General features: G+C 40.2%; 1 protein-coding gene across 1 annotated transcript in view; it reads right to left on the bottom strand.

Moving 5' to 3' along the window:
* The window catches only part of DOCK2 (dedicator of cytokinesis 2), a 156,640-nt gene that overhangs the window by 1,630 nt on the left and 137,755 nt on the right, over positions 1 to 17,255 (bottom strand). Inside the window, exons 40-51 of the mRNA XM_014887685.2 lie at positions 16,520 to 16,624; positions 15,557 to 15,698; positions 13,868 to 13,949; positions 11,639 to 11,723; positions 10,009 to 10,095; positions 9,511 to 9,687; positions 8,917 to 9,000; positions 6,839 to 6,976; positions 5,613 to 5,740; positions 3,613 to 3,793; positions 2,190 to 2,310; positions 1,051 to 1,193 (exon numbers count right to left, since the gene is read on the bottom strand). Coding sequence (XP_014743171.2) covers positions 1,051 to 1,193; positions 2,190 to 2,310; positions 3,613 to 3,793; positions 5,613 to 5,740; positions 6,839 to 6,976; positions 8,917 to 9,000; positions 9,511 to 9,687; positions 10,009 to 10,095; positions 11,639 to 11,723; positions 13,868 to 13,949; positions 15,557 to 15,698; positions 16,520 to 16,624 — 1,473 coding nt within the window. The remainder of the gene's footprint in view (positions 1 to 1,050; positions 1,194 to 2,189; positions 2,311 to 3,612; positions 3,794 to 5,612; positions 5,741 to 6,838; positions 6,977 to 8,916; positions 9,001 to 9,510; positions 9,688 to 10,008; positions 10,096 to 11,638; positions 11,724 to 13,867; positions 13,950 to 15,556; positions 15,699 to 16,519; positions 16,625 to 17,255) is intronic.

The following is a 17,255-nucleotide window of genomic DNA, read 5'->3' as shown; positions in this document are numbered from 1 at the left end:
GGGGCCGGCTTTAAGCAGGAGTGAGACTCCAGCGGGGGCCGATTTCCACTTGGCGCTCATCATCTGCACCAAGCTCAGCCCGCTCCGATCCCACCGGGAATCGCCCTTCCCTCCCGGTCCCATCCCGATCCCGATCCTGATCCCTGTCCCGGTCCCGATCCCGATCCGATCCCGATCCCGATCCTGATCCCGATCCCGATCCCAGTCCCGATCCCGATCCCGATCCCGATCCCGATCCCGATCCCTATCCCGATCCCGATCCCGATCCCGATCCCGATCCCGATCCCGATCCCGATCCCGATCCCGATCCCGGTCCGATCCCGGTCCGATCCCACCGGGAGTCGCCGTGTCCCTCCCTCGGTCCCCGCTCTCCGCGGGCCGCCCGCGCCCTCTCGCGGTGCGCGAGCGGAGCTGCACACACAGGTGTGTCCCTGCAGCGTCCCAGTCCTGCATCCCTGCATCCCTGCATCCCTGCATCCCTGCATCCTCCATCCCTACATCCTCCTGTCCTCCATCCCTGAATCCCTGCATCCTTCGAGTCCTGCATCCCTGCATCCTCCAGTCTGCCATCCCTGCATCCCTGCATCCTCCCAGTCCTCCATCCCTGCATCCTTCCATTCTTTTATCCTCCTGTCCCTGCATCCCTGCATCCTTCCAGCCCCCCTTCCCTGAATCTCTGAATACCTGCACCCCTGTATCCCTGCACCCCCCCATCCCTGCATCCCTCCATCCCTGCACCCTTCCATCCCTCCATCCCTCCATCCCTCCATCCATCCATCCTTGCACCCGTCCATCCCTGCATGCTTCCATCCCTTCATCCCTCCATCCTTCCAGCCCTCCATCCCAGCATCCCTCCCACTGGAAGTGCTGCCACAGCCAGCTTTGCTTCCACATTAAGCTTCCACCCCTCTCTCTGACAAAAGCATCAAGGAAAAAAAAGCAGAGTTTCACTTATGAGCCTATTTGTCTCAAAAATACTTAATTTTCATAGCACAGAATTTTTGAACATGTAACCCTTCCTTTTTCCCCCCACAAACATACAGGACCTACCATTGTTTTGAATAACTGGTTCACTTTCTTTCTTTTGAATGTTTTCTTGTCACCATCTGAGGTGGAAGGAAACACTGGCTGGCTCAGCCTGTGTGAGGCAATTGTTTCATCAGGTGCCACGGTGCTGACAGACAGAGTTAATCCTTTGAATAGAAACAATATTGGTTACACAAAATAAAACCAAAAAAGGAGAGACAGACTGTAAGACAAAGCAGAACTCAAAATTGTGAAGTATTGCAACAACTAGAAAAAAATAAGACATTTTAAATCTAGCTATAACCTTAGAATAAAAAATGGAATAATAGGGAAACAATAAACTTCATTACATTGAAACAGAAGAGTGAAAAAAAAGAACTAATCTGGCCAAAGAATTAAAAATAGATAAAGAAGTGGGCCATGGCAGTCTGTTGTGTTGTGCTAAACATCTGTTACAGGCATCTGGAAAGAGAGGAGCAGTGAGAGGGATAAAAGAAATGCAGGCTAAGAAATGGGATGTCCTATGGAACAAGGGGGTGAAGGAGACTGAAACTGGGCCTGTTTTCTCTGTGTGCCCCAAGCTAGAGATGAGCTCCAGCCTTAGTCACTTTTCTTTCACACAACCACCCAATCTCTCTGGGGGCAGCTGTGTTATCTTGCTCCCCCTGCCTCCCATGGTGAGGGAATCTATGGGATTCTTCTCTGGCTTCAAAAGCCAGAAGTTGAAATCCCATTATGGGGCAACCTTTGGGGATATTCATCCCCCAAAGCACAGCACGGAGAATTTCTCCCAGTTTCACACACTGCCCTTGGCTGTGAGCCCTTGTTTCTGCTCCTAAGACCCTCCAGAGCAGAGCAGCTCAATAACCCTTGCCTCTTTCTAGGCAGCAGGAATGCTCACACTGCACAAGGAAGTGAAATTCAGAGCTTCAGGAGTAACAGTTTGAGAATTTGCATTTTGGCACAAGGTACTAAGGTGTTACCAAGCATTTGGAGCAGTCCAGCCTCACATGCACAGTGCACTCTTCAATTAAAATCTTTGTCCCAGTGGATTTCACAAGAGTGGAGAGAGCTGCCAGCCCTGCTTGGAGCAAACCCTTCATTGCTGTTTTCTTTACATCCCGATAAGGTTCAGCACTCTCATCCTAGTGCAAGCACCTTACCTGCAATAGTTGGCATAGAACGACTGACAGGGCTCATCTGCTTGAGGACAGAAGTTTTCTGAGGTGCCACCACGTGTTCTGAGAGGTTGGTGTCACTCATGAACTCATACTTCCTTGACAGCTGTTAAATAACAAAGCCCCAGCATTAATGATGAACTGAGACTTTGGTTCATGTATCGTATTATGGACAATCTAAAAACACGCAACAAATTTGCAGATAATTTATAGTTAGATAAAAACTTTTCATTCTACATAGAAAAAAGAATTCTAAAAAAGTTACAGAGGTAATCTGTGATCTGAAATCTGAATTCCTACCCTATTTTTGGCATAATACCATCAGACAACACTGGGTGTAATCTGCAAAGTAAAATGAAGTTTTGAAAACATTTTTCCGTATTGCATTAACATGCCCAGCTTGGCTGCTGCAAAGCCTTGCCACTGCTTCTTTGAAGCAGAGAAAATCCTCTAACTCCATACACAGTGGGATCCCCACAGGTTGGTGTATGTGTTATCTCAGTTCATCAAAAGCCAAAGGTGTTACTTGGTTTTGTGTTATCAGTGCTTCTCAAAGCATGATTGTGCTTTATCTCTCTTTTGCATAAGGACATGCAGTGTAAGACAGTCACAATCATCTGTGAGTTTGTGCTTCCCCAAACAGTCTTGGCTTTCTACTTCATTCATTTCACCTTTGATGATTCCTTCAAATATTTTTGATCGAATTATTTATGCTCCCTCCACGTAATTCGACAATCTGCTACTGCCTGGTTCTTTAATTCCGATGGGGCTAGAGTGTATCTAGAGGACATTTTACTAAAATAAAATTCTCCTAAGGATTAAACTCTGTATCTACAAAGGGCCCGGTGTAAGTTACATAAGTCACTGTAACGATCCAGCAGTGCAATAAAAGCCCTTGGATGATCTATGGAGCGAGAGATGCCAGCACTCCCAGACTTCAGTCTGGCACCATTTAAGGAGCTCTGTTTGCAATCTTGCAGTTTCCTTACAGCTGCATGTTCCACAACAAGGTACAAAACGTCCAGGGCTCATCACTTTTGAAATAGCCCTGACTGCGAGGAGCTGCCATGAAATGTCAGCACAGTCAATTGCCTCTCCACAGGAAAGCAGCTTAACCCTCCCCACACAGTGCTCCTTTTTGAGCTAACCAGGCTTCAGAACCTGCAGCCTCAGAGCTCTGTTATCTGCCACCAGAAGCCAGGAGAGATGATCTGATTTTCTCACTGATTTGTTTCCTCCACAGCATCTTGCATGTTTCATTCATGGCAGGGCAGATTGTCTCTGCATCCTGCATCCTTCCCTTTATGACAGCTGGAGTTCTCTGGGATATTTTATTCTTTTTCTAAGGAAAGGACTAATGTCCTCTTTTTCATGGATTATAAAACACTACTCTAAATCCGTAACATACACATTTCATGTCAGAGATAGAAATATCAGCTGCTGTCTTCTCATCAGCAAACACCACACTGCTTCTTTTTGTTCTTTTTTTGGACCTTCTCATCTTGACTTCAGGATGAGGATTATTTTGTGGAGCAGTCTCCTCTGATTCTGCTTTTCCTTGCTTCAGTAGCACTGCTTCCAGATCAAAGCTGCAGGAGCAAAGGAAAGAAAGTACAAGTTGCTGAGTGATATTTTAAAAGCTGCTGGTATTCTGATGTCATTTCCCCATGAAATATAAATGCAGGTCATTCTTTCCTTCTACTTTCTAGGCAGCCTTGCAAACTGCTGGCAAAAAGTATCTGATGTGCTTCAGCAGCTGGCAACTGGAGGTACAAATAAGATGCCTTCAGGCAGTGTCACACCATCTTAAAATGTAGTGAAGAATGTAAAATATTAAAATGAGCTCAAATTCCTGTTAAAAGATTTGTGCATCAGCTTAAGAGCTCCTAAACTAAACAGAGCAGAGTTCACATGGCACAGGTTGATGTGTGGTGATGGTGGTGCTGAAAGCAAGACGTGCTGCTCTGGTCGTACAAGAACCAAAGTGGAACAGAGTATTGCCATCTGCTGCCATGTTTTAAATGCAATCACCTATTTATTTCACCATACTGGACAAGAATGCACATACCCAGAGATTAAGCCCCTTCTACCTTCTTTTTCAGTTTAAAAATTGGGCTACTTCTCATCAAAGTACCAAAAAAAAAAAAAAAAGCCCATGAAATTGGTGCTGGCTTTACTTTGGTGCTGGCTTTACTCCCTTCTCAACCTTTGAAACCTGGGAATGAACTTATGTTACAACATAAAAACTGATAAATCAAGAAGTGTGGTGACTCTGTTGACCTGTGCTTCCTGAAAACAAATTAGCACCCTAAGAACTAAAGGAAGGTGCACGGTGCTGATGTTTCCGTGCTCTCGTCTGGTGGTGACAGAGGTGTCCTGGTGTCCTGCAGCACACAAATGATCTTTGCCTGCTCCACCCTTCTGGAGCAGAAGCTGCAGAGCAGCCTCAGGAATCCCAAAGTAGAGCAAGGGGGGTCTTAAGAACCAACCCTTTCACATTAGGGTCATGCACCACTGGACTTTTTCAAAGTGAATTAGTCAAAAAGGGAGCTCAGATGTTTAAAAAATAATCAAACACTGCTCAACAAGTTCAGTTTTATACATACACCTTGTTTGGGAAGAAGTTCTGCGTGCCTGAAAGATAATTTATAAAGTGAACAAAACAATTTGTGGATGAAAAAGCTGTACCTATAATTGTTCTCTCAAACTTAAAAGCTTTTTTGTTTCCCAGTGTTGCAGTCAGACACATTAGGCAAAGCATTTTATGTTACTATAGACTTTACTAAAATCTTCTACCTCCTTTTCAAGTCTATAAAGGTTGTTCCTTTCCCATGCACATTTTACAAACAAAAAGATGCTAATTAAGTTAAAAGCTGTATAAAAAAACACCCTAGATCTTGGTAAATTTTTGAAAAGTAATTTAATTTTTAAAATACTTATTTTCTGAAAAGGAAATGCCACTTTTTTTTTTTTTTTTTTTTTTTTTTTAATGAGAGTTGAACACAGATTGTCTATTAAGATTGAAACACTAGTTAGTTTCCAGCCTGGAGGAAGTGATATCTACAGTTAAAAATAATGTTGGTATAGTCTGAAAGGGCTGCTGGTGGTCTTCATCCTTTTTACAAATCTTTTTGTTGCATCTCATAAAACTGATTAAAAAACCAGGACTGTATTTATTTATATTTATATTTGTATTTGTATTTGTATTTGTATTTGTATTTGTATTTGTATTTGTATTTGTATTTGTATTTGTATTTGTATTTATATTTGTATTTGTATTTATATTATTTATATATCTTTATCTTTATATTATTTATATTTATATTTATATTTATATTTATATTTATATTTATATTTCTATTTATATTTATATTTACATTTACATTTATCTTTACATTTATAACCAACCTTTCTGAAGCAAGTTTTTTGGGAGTGCTGCAGTCGGAGCTGATGGAGCGCATGGAGATGAAGGATAACTGGCGATAGGATTTCAGCATCGACCTCGGCCGCCCCACCCTCTTCTCATCAAACTCTGGCTGCAGCAAGGAACAGAGAAACACATCCTGTCAAAAAATCCTTCAATTCACCCTCCTCACACCAGGCCTCGAAGGCTCTGCAGGTGTTTCACACTTGGCATGAAAAAAGTTGTCTGCTCCCGTAAATTATTGTGATTTATCCTGTGTCTGTTACTCTTCAAACCTCCTAATTCACAAAGTACATTCTCTGCAAAATTTTTAATAGGTTGGGTTTTTAAAGTGCTGGTCCCTAAGAGTGCTTGAGGGTTCAAGCAAGAGGCAAGAGCTCTCATTGGAAATTACAGCCTCTGTTACTGCAATTATTATTGCAATTACATGGTTTCGAGTAAATTATTGCAATTACAGCCTCTATTACTGCAAAATAAAAACCATATTCAGATAGATATATGTCACACAGGTGTATAATGCAGCACACATCCAAAATTTAAGTTAGAACTTTGCTACTTTCCCCCATAACAGAATAAATAAATCCTATTATAAAATCACCAATGCTGAAAGCAACAATATAAAATAATTTCTAAAGTAACTGGCATTTAATCACAAAAACCAGGCAGTGTCATTCTTGCTAGCCTGCACAACTCAGATAGAATATTTTACTCAAGAATTGTCAGGAGAGTTTGTGTTGAAAAGTTATGCCTCAATTCCCAGATATTTCAGTTGGTTCTCAACTAATAATCATAGTATTATACACATGACAGGTTTTACTTCACAACACAGCTGGAAGTGGCTGGCACAGGGAGACATCAATTGCAGATCAAAGCCCTAAACCACTAAGAAAAATTACAGAGAACAAATGTAAGAACTCGCTTTTACTTCCTCAATAAGGCTGAAAAGACTTGCAATTTGAAGTTGTAATAAAATATACTCAAAATCTTCCAAAATGAGGAATATTTGATGTGTCAGAGAACAGAATCAGCTCTTGGATGATACAACCAAGATCCTACTACCTTTAGATCACAAGAAAACTCATAAGCAAAAAAAAAAAAAAAAAAAAAAAAAAAAAAAAAAAAAAAAAAAAAAAAAGGCATGTTTTTGTTTAGAACAAGAAGTGTATTAAATAAAGAGAAATTGGGGTAGAGGTTAAGAGGAGAGTAATACCAATTCTCTGACTCCATATTGTTTTTCCACTTTGACTTTTAAGTGCATGAAACATTCCTCCATCCGGTCATGGAAAGGACGAAGATTTTCAGAAACTCTTCTTTCATGAATTTTAATTCCAGCCCCAAGGAAAGGTATCTTAGGAGGAACAAAAGAAGAAAAAAGGTGAGACTTTTCAAGTGGGTCCAACAACCTCTCTGGTTCTGTTTAGATTATCTGGGAAATCAGCTGCAAAATTCTTCCTGTGACTGGCACGTGGATTTCCCATTGATCTCAGCTTGGAGCAGCAAATAAAAGATGGAAAAGGCTCATGGAAAATGGATTTTCCCAGTAAATTTCTGAAAAATATTGGCTGCCTCACAAAGGCTCTTTTCTCTCTTCTAGGTATTTAAATGCTATGAGATTTGTGTAAAATACTTTTAGCTCCCCTTCTGCCACTTTTCTAACTGCTTTACTTCAGCTTTTAAATCTTTTACATTAATAACTGGGATTTTTGGTAAAATCCACCTAGATTCCATGCTTCCTTTTTGTGTTCTGACTCAGTAAATACTGTGAACCTTGGTCCATCCATCGTGTTGATCATATTTTATGGAAGTGCAATTCCAAAGTAACTTTTAAAATCATGGTATTAAAGCCCATCTGTTACTGACAGATCTGTTTGTCCTCCTTAGAGGGATTTGCAGGGATAGGTAGAAATTGCCCCTTATTCCCTAATGCCAGATGGACACTGTGGTCACTCAATCCCACTGAACTCACTGAGTGATTCTGATGGCCAGAAAACAACACACAGAGCTGTGGTGGGCAGTGACCCAGGAGAAACTGTAAAGGTACAACTCAAATAATAACCAAACTGGGATGAGCCAAAATGAAACAGGAAGAAGCTTCAAAAACATGATGAAAATAGCACAAAAAATTCCATAAAAACTCTTCAGAAGATTCATTTCAAAGCTGAGAGAGGAATAAACATTAAATTTTTGCTGTTCCTCATCTGTGAAAGAGAAGCAGAATGATTGAATAGTTTGGGGTTGGAAGGGACCTTTAAAGGTCTCCCAGTCCAATCCCCTGCCATAGACAGGGGCATCTTCAATTCCATCACATTGCTCAGAGCCAACCTGACCTTGGATGTTTCCAGGCATGTTTTTAGCAAGTACAAAAAATGAGACATGGAACATGAGGACAAACACCTTGAGCCATTCATTTCTGACACTAAAATCCCAGATGAACTCTCACTATTTCTTACCACCCCTCTATCTATTGATAGCAGTGATTTCTATTTGGGACTGCTTAATGGAAATAGAATTGAGAATTTCTGAGGTCATTTTTTTTTCTGCTTCATTATCACTACCAGGTCAACAGAAAGAGCCATTTTCCCCTGAATCTCGGCAAAAATAGAGTTTTTTTTCTGCTACCACCTTCCATAGGCGCACTTTCCTCCTTGAGAACAAAAGGGTTCTGCAGGCTGCTTGTCTTATCATGTATACACTGTATATAAAATAATAAAAAGTAAACCCAGATAACCTCAGTGCTGCCAGTAGAGGGAGAATATTCAGTTCTCCTCTGGAGATACAGCTTAAAAATATTTCCTAATAATCTTTCTGCTATTTGCCACACAGAAGACACATAGCAACAACTTAAAAGGGTCACTGAGTATGAAAATAATTCCTGAGAGGAGCAAACACTCCATTAATGTTTCTGTGGAAAAAAAATAAATAAAAAGAAAAAATCTTCCACAAAAACTAAACACTCTAGGAAAGAGTTGTTTCCCAAGAGGGCTTCTGACATTTGTCAATCCCAGAAATTCATGAAATTATTATGACTTTTGTCATGTTCTTAGTTTTCTCTTCAGGAATACAACCCAAGTTGGAAATCCTGGTCCTTTTAACCATAAATGTAGCCTGCTACATGTGGCTTTTGATGAACCATTCCAGATGATGTGTTCTACAAAATACCTTTCAGGGGTTAAAAAAAAAAAAGTGGAAATGACAAAATCATTTCAATGCTGTGTTCTCCTGCTAGACAGGAATGGAACAAAGGAATCCCTGGTGAAGCCTCAGTGGTGGCTGTCAGTGAGAAATTACCTGCCAAGCAATCAGATCTTTGAGTCTGTTCAGTTTTTCTGCATCCTCTGGATGGTGTCTGATATATTCTTCTGTAAAGAAAGCCTTAGACAAAAAAATAAATAAATACAGTCCATCATTTTGACAGGTAAAGAAATCAAGCATTTATCCACAGAGCCCAGCTGGTGATCAGAATAGTGGCCATCAAAGAGGAGAGACACATGCATGGTCCTCAGCCAGATGCTGCTGGTGACAATTCCTCCCTCTATCAGTTGGGAACTGAGGTGCACTTCTTAAAAAGATGTATTTGGACTTTATCCAGCACTTCTGACTTTGAGACCCTTATTATGAAACCCAATTATTGTTTCGTTTATTAAGTTTACAGTGAAACTAAAAAGAAAGATTTGGAGTGTCATGATTTACATCAACTGATCACTTCAGTCATTCTGGTTTGCTTTCAAAGACAGAGGTGACCAGGAAATGAGGGTTGAGCATCCCTTAAACTGATGGAATGATGGCTTTCCTATTCCCCATCCACTTTAACAAAGGGTGTAGGAGGATTATGAAAAATGATGCACCTGAAAATGCTCTTTGCAGTGACTCTAAAGCTCCTACCTTCTCATATTTAGCAAAGCCTCCCATAACAGCTGGATCAACAATTCCATTCAGAAGCATGGAAAGTGGATTAATGGGGAGGTTCTCATCACTCTGGTACTGGTTAATCATCATCAAAATCTTTTCATTTGTCGTGGACATAGTCTCAATAGCATTCTCTAAAGGACTAATTGTGCACTGTAAAGAAACAAGAACAAGAAACTTCTAAGGTTCATGAAGACATAAACAGGTCCTTTTGGTTTTATAAAACTCACGTACATGAACGACAGCTTTGCAACTCAGCAAACCCACACACACTCGTTCAGCTCTGAAACTGTAAATCAGGCATAAGATATATTGATCCTCTATTGAGCAGTAGAAAGATTAAATGCAAATAACAATGGTTTTGCAAGAACATAAAGAAGTAACTGTAGCCTTGTTGCTAACTTTGCAATCTGGTTTGTACGTGAGGATTAAACAGCTCCAAGCTGGGCGGGCTCTGGGCACTTCAATACTCACCTGTGATATGGAGACCACCTCGAACCAGCGCAGGATTCCTGGAAGTTTGTAGGCTGTAACAAATGATGTCCTCTCAATCCACATAGACTATTAAAAAACATAGCAGGAGAAAATGATACTTCAGGATTGAAACTTTAATCTTTTTGTCTTCTGAGATGTGAGAGTGAAACAGATGTAGAAGGAAAACATATTCACGTTTTTGTATAAAAAACCACTGCAAACTAAATCTAGCACAGCGACTTGAACAAATAATCTACCTGGTTTCAGATTAGGCCATCTTCAGGCACAAAGCCTGCACAAAGCAAGGGAAAAAGAAAATTACCCTTGAATCTTTTAGTCTGTATTCCTATTTTTGCCATTACAGACGGAATGGCTGTCATTAAGTGACTTGCTCTCTCCTCTACCCAGATTATATCACCTCCCTCTGCATTCAAAAGGTAATTCTGCAATTAAAAGCAGTAATAGCCCTATACCAACTTGCCAGCATCCCGACTTTGTTTTGTTCCTCTCATTTTTCTTTTCTGAACAAGGCTGGCAGTTGGTATTTTAGAATAGTTTGGAATGGCCACTGTTTCATTTACCCTGCTGTTCCTTATTTCAGTATTAGCTCATTGAAACTGCCAGTACTGAGAAATACCATAACAGATGTAATGAAGACACTGCAACTGTCCCAGTTTCCATCTCTTTGAAGGAAATATGAATCTTATCTATTGTCCTCAGCAATGGAAACATCAACAATTTAGTTCTTGTAAAACCATTTCAAGGTATATTCATAAATGGGCCCAAAACTCTCTAGTTTGCAAAGGAAGCCAAGGTGCATCCTGAGTCTTGACATTACATTCTGGGATGTCAGGGTAGAGTTTGTGTCTGAAGTGCTGATTTAACAGCAGGTAGGACGCTCTTACATGAAAGTGTTGACTCTGCTAATCAGCACACACCTAACAGAAAATGCAGAAAATGCAGAAAATGTACATTTGGGAAAGAAATGGCTTTTCCCAGCAGTATGCCAAGAGCACAGCTTTAGCCATAAGGCTTGGATGGGATGCTTTTCAAAACAAACCATAAAACACCAGATACCTGTAAAATGAAAGTACAGACACCTACCATATTTTAATCTTAACACAGCAAAGTAATTTATGGTGGTGTAGATTTCTTAGAATATTTGAAGAGTGAAGGTCATTCCTCAGCATTCCACCAATAGGTATGGGAGTAAAAATGGCATAGGCAGTTCTCTCATGAAGTGAGACTTCACAGGACTCAGGAAAGCAGACAACACTCACCTCATTGCCAGGCTGGCAGCTGATGGAAGTGTTGTAAGATACAAGTATTTGATATTTTTTTACATGTCACCTTGTTTCCTAATGAAAATCTCTACCAGAAAATTTTACTGCTTAACACAAACATGCTGAACATGTTTAACTGCATAATGTTTACCTGCAGCTGGAACAGTGATGTATAATTAAGTACACAGGGGGAGTGCTGAAATAGAAAAGTCTTGCATTTCATTTTTTTGAACCAGATCTTGAAGTTAAGGTGTCTATAAAGAGTAACCTGAGTCTAAGGAGCTAGGATCAAAATTCAGTCACAGTTACCAGAACTACATCCATCACCTTGTCCTTAATTTACTTACAGCAAATTCATTTTCAGGGTCAACAGATCCTTTTCTGACTGGTCTTGAATAGTGGAACCGCTGCACGTTGTTTGACTTGTAAAAGCTGAAAGATTTTTAAATTACTATTGTAAAATACAGAAACCAGAAATTAATGGATTTTGTTATCATGGAGAAATATTTCATTTTGAGTAGTTGAGCTTTTAATTAAAAGTAAATTTACTGCTCAGACAAAAAGGACTTTACTGGAAACTCAGAAGGCAACTACTTTATCTATAAATCAGGGTGAACACACACCATTTTACAAGTATTAAACTTCAACTTGTGACTGCGTGTATTTCCCAGGTATAAAAATTCTAGAACTTCCAGAATAGTGTTCAAATATACAGGAGGAAGGACTAGAAGATATTTTCCCTCTCCTATCCTGCTGTGGCACGTGCCCTGCTTGCCAGCTTTATCCTGCTTTATGAGAGGAGTGTTTTTCATTTAAAAGAACTGACTGAGCAGAGCAGGGATTTTCACCTGGACTGGAGCACAGCACACGGCAAAGCAGTTTAATCTTGTCCAACAATTCTGCTCACAATCCTGAACAACATTTAACAAATTAAACAACTGAAGTCATTACTAATGATCTCTTGAGGCAGATAATAGAATGTATAGAAGTGCTTGTAGAGGGGTACACCAATGTAAAGAACCCTTTGCAAATTCATGTTATGGTCTGTTCCATTCAGCCAATGTTTCATTCTCCATCATTGTGATGATCTTTCCACTAAACTTGCAACCACTTGGCTTTTAGCACAGGGACTGCAGAATTTTGGCCAAGTATTTTCCTGTCCACAGAAAAAATCTCTCCTTCGGGTTTTTAGTATTTGTTTTAAATATGAATCAAATTTAAACCCTTGTTAAGTAAAAGCTAATTTTGTGGCAAAAAAAAAAAATAAATCTCAGAAATCTCTTCCAGCAAAACGGAACCATGTTCTGAAAGCCCAGAAAAACAAATGGAGAAGACCCAAACATCTGAGTTAAGCAAACCATGATGTGTTAGTTCATGGGAAACTATTATTTCTGACCCAAACTGCTAAGATTTTGTTCATCAGTAAAGAAAAGTAACTGAAAATATTGCCACCCTGAGTAAGATCCCTTTATCTGAAAGGACAGATATTTTGAAGGTCTTTGACAGAAGAAATGCATTGTCATCTCCTAATGTAACAAATGATTAAATGCCCAATAAAGCAAACTCATCAAAGTAAATCCTTAAGCCCAGATGTAACCAGCAGTTTGGTTGAATTCTGCAGCTGAGACAAACCATTACAAAATCTCCCCTATGAGCAGGGATTGTACTTTAGGTGGAACACTTTGCTGCATAAACTGAAGCAGTTTGAAGTGTGGCTGGCTCTACACCGAAATCTGGTCCAACAGGACCACATTTATAATCTGCCTTTCAGTTACTGGTTTTAAAATGAGGCAAGTTGAAATTAGAACCACAATTTTTTGGGTTGGATTGTTTTTTGGTCTGTGTTTACTTATTTTAAAATCCTGTCAGGCAATCCCGTGCTTGGATCTGCTTTGTTTAATTTGGTATATGGGGGGAGGTTATTATTATTTTTCCATTCTGAGCCAGTTGCTACTTCAGTAAAGATTCCATAGGGCTGCAGACCAAGGGCACAACTGGTTTGGAAGCAGCTCTGGGCCAGTCTGTTCTCAAAATACTTTGGCCAATTCATTTCCTTTATTCCTTTACAAAACCCAGACTCCACAGCACCAGCAGAAACCATTTTGCTACCGAGTATTCTGCACTGGACCAGAGAAGATCTAACAAGATTCCATCATTCCAGAGCCCACATTGGACCACTCTCACACTGCCAGTCCCCTCCAAGAGCCCCCTCTCCACAAGCTGGGTTGAAAACTCACTAACTTTGACCCAAAGCACAGATTCCACCTCCCTGCCCTGCATCCACAAGTGATTTCTTCAGGGGAGATGGGTACAGGCTCTTTCCTGGAATTCCTGGGGAACATCCAGGAATATTGGAGGGAGCTCTGAGCAATGTCCCTGGGGTTGGACTGGGTAGCCTGTGAAGGTCCCTTCCCTCTCAAACTCTTCTCTGATTCTACAAATGAATAAGTCAGTAAATTAAGACAACAAAAACTCCAAGATTTATGGGCAAATTACTGAATTCACAAAATAATGGTTGTCAGTTTAGGAATATGGGCTGATTTTCATTATACTATCTACTACAGAAATTCACTTACTTTATGATTTGATCAGGCACAGCCTTATTTTTGAATCGAGGTTGTTCCTCCAGGACTGGCTGCACTGTAAAACATTGGATATCTGGAATTGTCAAAGTTAAGGGCATATTTTTAACTACTAGTATGACACTGTAGGCTGCAGGAGAAATAAATATAATAATAATCAAAAAAGAAATTTTCTGATGAAAAATCTGAAGTGTTCAGGGTTTCATTTCTGGAGTTTCCTTGGACAAAAAAGGAAAAATCTGCCAGTAGTAACCAGTGAATACATATTAATTCTGAACTGCATATTTTTATTATTTCCTGAGCTTGAATATCTGCAGCTGAATTTATCACACTGACTCATTCATTAAATTTTTAAGCTCGGGCAACTTACGAAAATAACATCAACCACATCTGATGTTAACAGTTTCACTGTTTAGCTTTAGGCATGCATAAAGTCACAATGGTTAACATTCAGTTTAGAAACCTGTAACTGAGCAGCCCTTTTACTTGAGATTTCCTTTTTCTATAGAAGTGCTGTTTTTAAAATCTGAATACTGTATTTGTAAGTAAATATTTCACATCCTTACATATTTCAGTATGTTTGAAACTCATGCCCTCTGGTTAGATCCTTTTGCATAAGTGCAGAAGCAGTGCCTGTCTCCTGCTCCTTGCAAATAGATGAGGACTGAAGCATGTGTTCTCCAAAATAAATTAATTAGTTAAGAGTAAGACAGACTTGGGAGAGCCTGGCTTTCAAGCTTAATGTCCTATTTTAGACAAGCCTGTAATACTCCCACTTCAGTCCCAACAGTGTGAAAAGTATTCCCTTTCTCCTCCAGAAAATTCCACCAGAACAGAATCAAGAGAACATGTGAAGTGTTACAACATTACCTCGAAAATTAATAAAGGAATATCAGCATGCAAAAACAAATGTCTGATACAATGAGGTGATCTTGTATCTGCTCAGTCAGTGATGACTCAAATCAGAAGAAAAATAATCAGAGTTACTCTAAACAAGAAAAATTGAGGCCATTCTAAAAGTTGGTTAACAATGTTTCTAAGTTAATTTTCCTAAGAAAATTTCTGAGGTGCTTAGGACACGTTTCTATTGCCAAGAAATGGAGGTGATACCAAAGTGTGGTGCCAGTCAGAGCAGTGCTCAATGAAGATATGAATTTAAAATCAAGACACAGCACCTGTGAATGTGAGGCAACAGAAAATTTGCTGCTTTAAACTGAGTCTCTTCAAGTGTGTGACACTGCTTTTGTCATTTGAAGAAAATAAAGCTAAACCATGTATGAACCACAGTGAATTTTCTTCCCTGAAGGGCTGTCAAGCCCTGGCACAGGCTGCCCAGGGAAGTGGTTGAGTCACCATCCCTGGAGGGAATTAACAAGATGTAGATGTGGCACTTGGGAGCATGGGTGAACAAAGTTTATGGTTGGACTCAACCTTCAAGGTTTTTTCCAACTTAAATGTTTCTATGACAAATGAAAGAGACAGACTCCTTAGAACTGCCAGAAAAATGGGATTTCTCTCAGGAACAAACCAGAAAAGACATGGAGGACGTGTAAGCAAACCTGCAAACTGAGCTGCCACGCCAGCAGACATTCAACCTTTCCAGGAAATTCCATTTTCACTCCTCCAAACTCATGCTAAGGAGGTTTCCCAGCCCTCTGGCACCTGCCAGGTGTCCAAGGATACGCTGACCAGGAGAGTTCCTCACGTCGTCTCCGGGCGCTGCCGTCGTGTTCATCTTCTCAGCACTGGGAAACTGGCTCAGCAGCTGGGCCTGGAAATCCTCCCTCCTCTCATACTCCTTGCCACGGTAGATGAACACTTTGTTCTGCAAGGAATCAGGAGTTGCTGCCTGGGCTGGCTGCTGCTGTTGCACTTCCATGGGAATCACACGGTGGCCACAGCAGTGGCCAGGGTTTGGAATGGCTGTTCCTGTTTTCTGAGTATTAATCAGCTCTAAAGACAAACATCATTGGGACCATTTGGACCATTTGGACCATTTGGATCAAGCAGCACTGACTCTCCAGACACTCTGGGCTCAAAGTTTTATTATTCAGAAACAATAGCTCTGGTTTAACACCAGCCTCTCATTTCACTGTTTTCCCAATGTTTTCAAGGCAGCTTTGGCCTTTAAACTTGGAAAGCAGGGCCTCTCGTTGTTTCCAAGTGTGAAGAAAGCCTCCCTATTAATTGTTGTATGCAAGAGATGGTTTTTGCAGTAAGAAATATCAAATATTTAGGTTATTTTTATGGTCTGAACTCATGCATTACTGTGGTTAAAACAACGACCTCTTAAAAAACTACAGTACAATGCAGTTGTGCACCACTTCCTCAGCTTGTCAGGTTTCTTTGAAAAACCAGACCCAGTGGAGTCTGGATTTCCCTCATGGTAGTCAAAACCAGAGAAAAGTAAAGAAAAGAGAGTAGATTCAGCATATTTGAACAAAACCAAACTTACATAATTGTCCTAAAGTAGGAGCTGTTGCCATTCAGGAAAAAACTTAGAGCAGCACAAGACAGTTGGTATGAACATCTCAGCTCAAAGCACATTAGAGATCAAAAAATGAACCTGGACATTAACCATGAGGAAAACAGGAAAACAAAAGAAGAATGAAAATAGATGAAAAAGTAAGAATTAATCAAGTTTACCCTTAGAAATGTTGGGAATCCTTGGCCATAATATCCAACAGCAAAATAGTCTGGCTTAGGTCTCAGAATTTTCATGATGTTTTCATAGAACTTTGCTTGCTGGATCTGAAAGCAAAACCAAGTGCAATTACTCGTGTTTGGGGGTTTTATCTATGCATTTTTAACCTCTATTACACATGCAAGAGCTATCAGCTATCAGCTGATGAGCCACAGCAATATTGAGTTTCCACACAGGACACTGCAGGGGAACATTAAACACTGTTTACATTTTTATGCAAATATAATACACAGAGAAATGGCTACGGCTTCAGCTTTAAGATTTGATCTCAGAATTGGGCTTGCCCTTAACTTAGGAGAAAAGCAAACACCAAAGTCATCCCTGGCCACTGGTACCATTACTGAAATAATACATTTGGAAAAAACTCCTTGCCTCAAATGTTTGCTGAGGTGTGGGATCAACTCCACTTTTTACTGCAGCCTCGAATTAAGGGCACACACCATGTGAAGGGCTTAGAACAAGTTCTTCCATGAAATACCAAGTGTCATCTAGGTGTTAGGTGTGAGAACACAGCACTGACACTTAAACTGGCACAAATGTCTTTAAATTCATGATAAAAACAGCAAAAGAAGCTTTTCTTAAAAACAGCACCATTCAAGAACATAATACTTTGATTCCCAAGAGATGTTTTGAGGAAGATTCAGGGATATCTATTGAATGAGCCCTAAACATTCGTTA

The sequence above is a fragment of the Sturnus vulgaris genome, chromosome 15 (assembly GCF_052056855.1).
Source record: "Sturnus vulgaris isolate bStuVul1 chromosome 15, bStuVul1.hap1, whole genome shotgun sequence".
Lineage (NCBI taxonomy): Eukaryota > Metazoa > Chordata > Aves > Passeriformes > Sturnidae > Sturnus > Sturnus vulgaris.
This window is presented reverse-complemented; position numbering and strand designations above follow the sequence as displayed.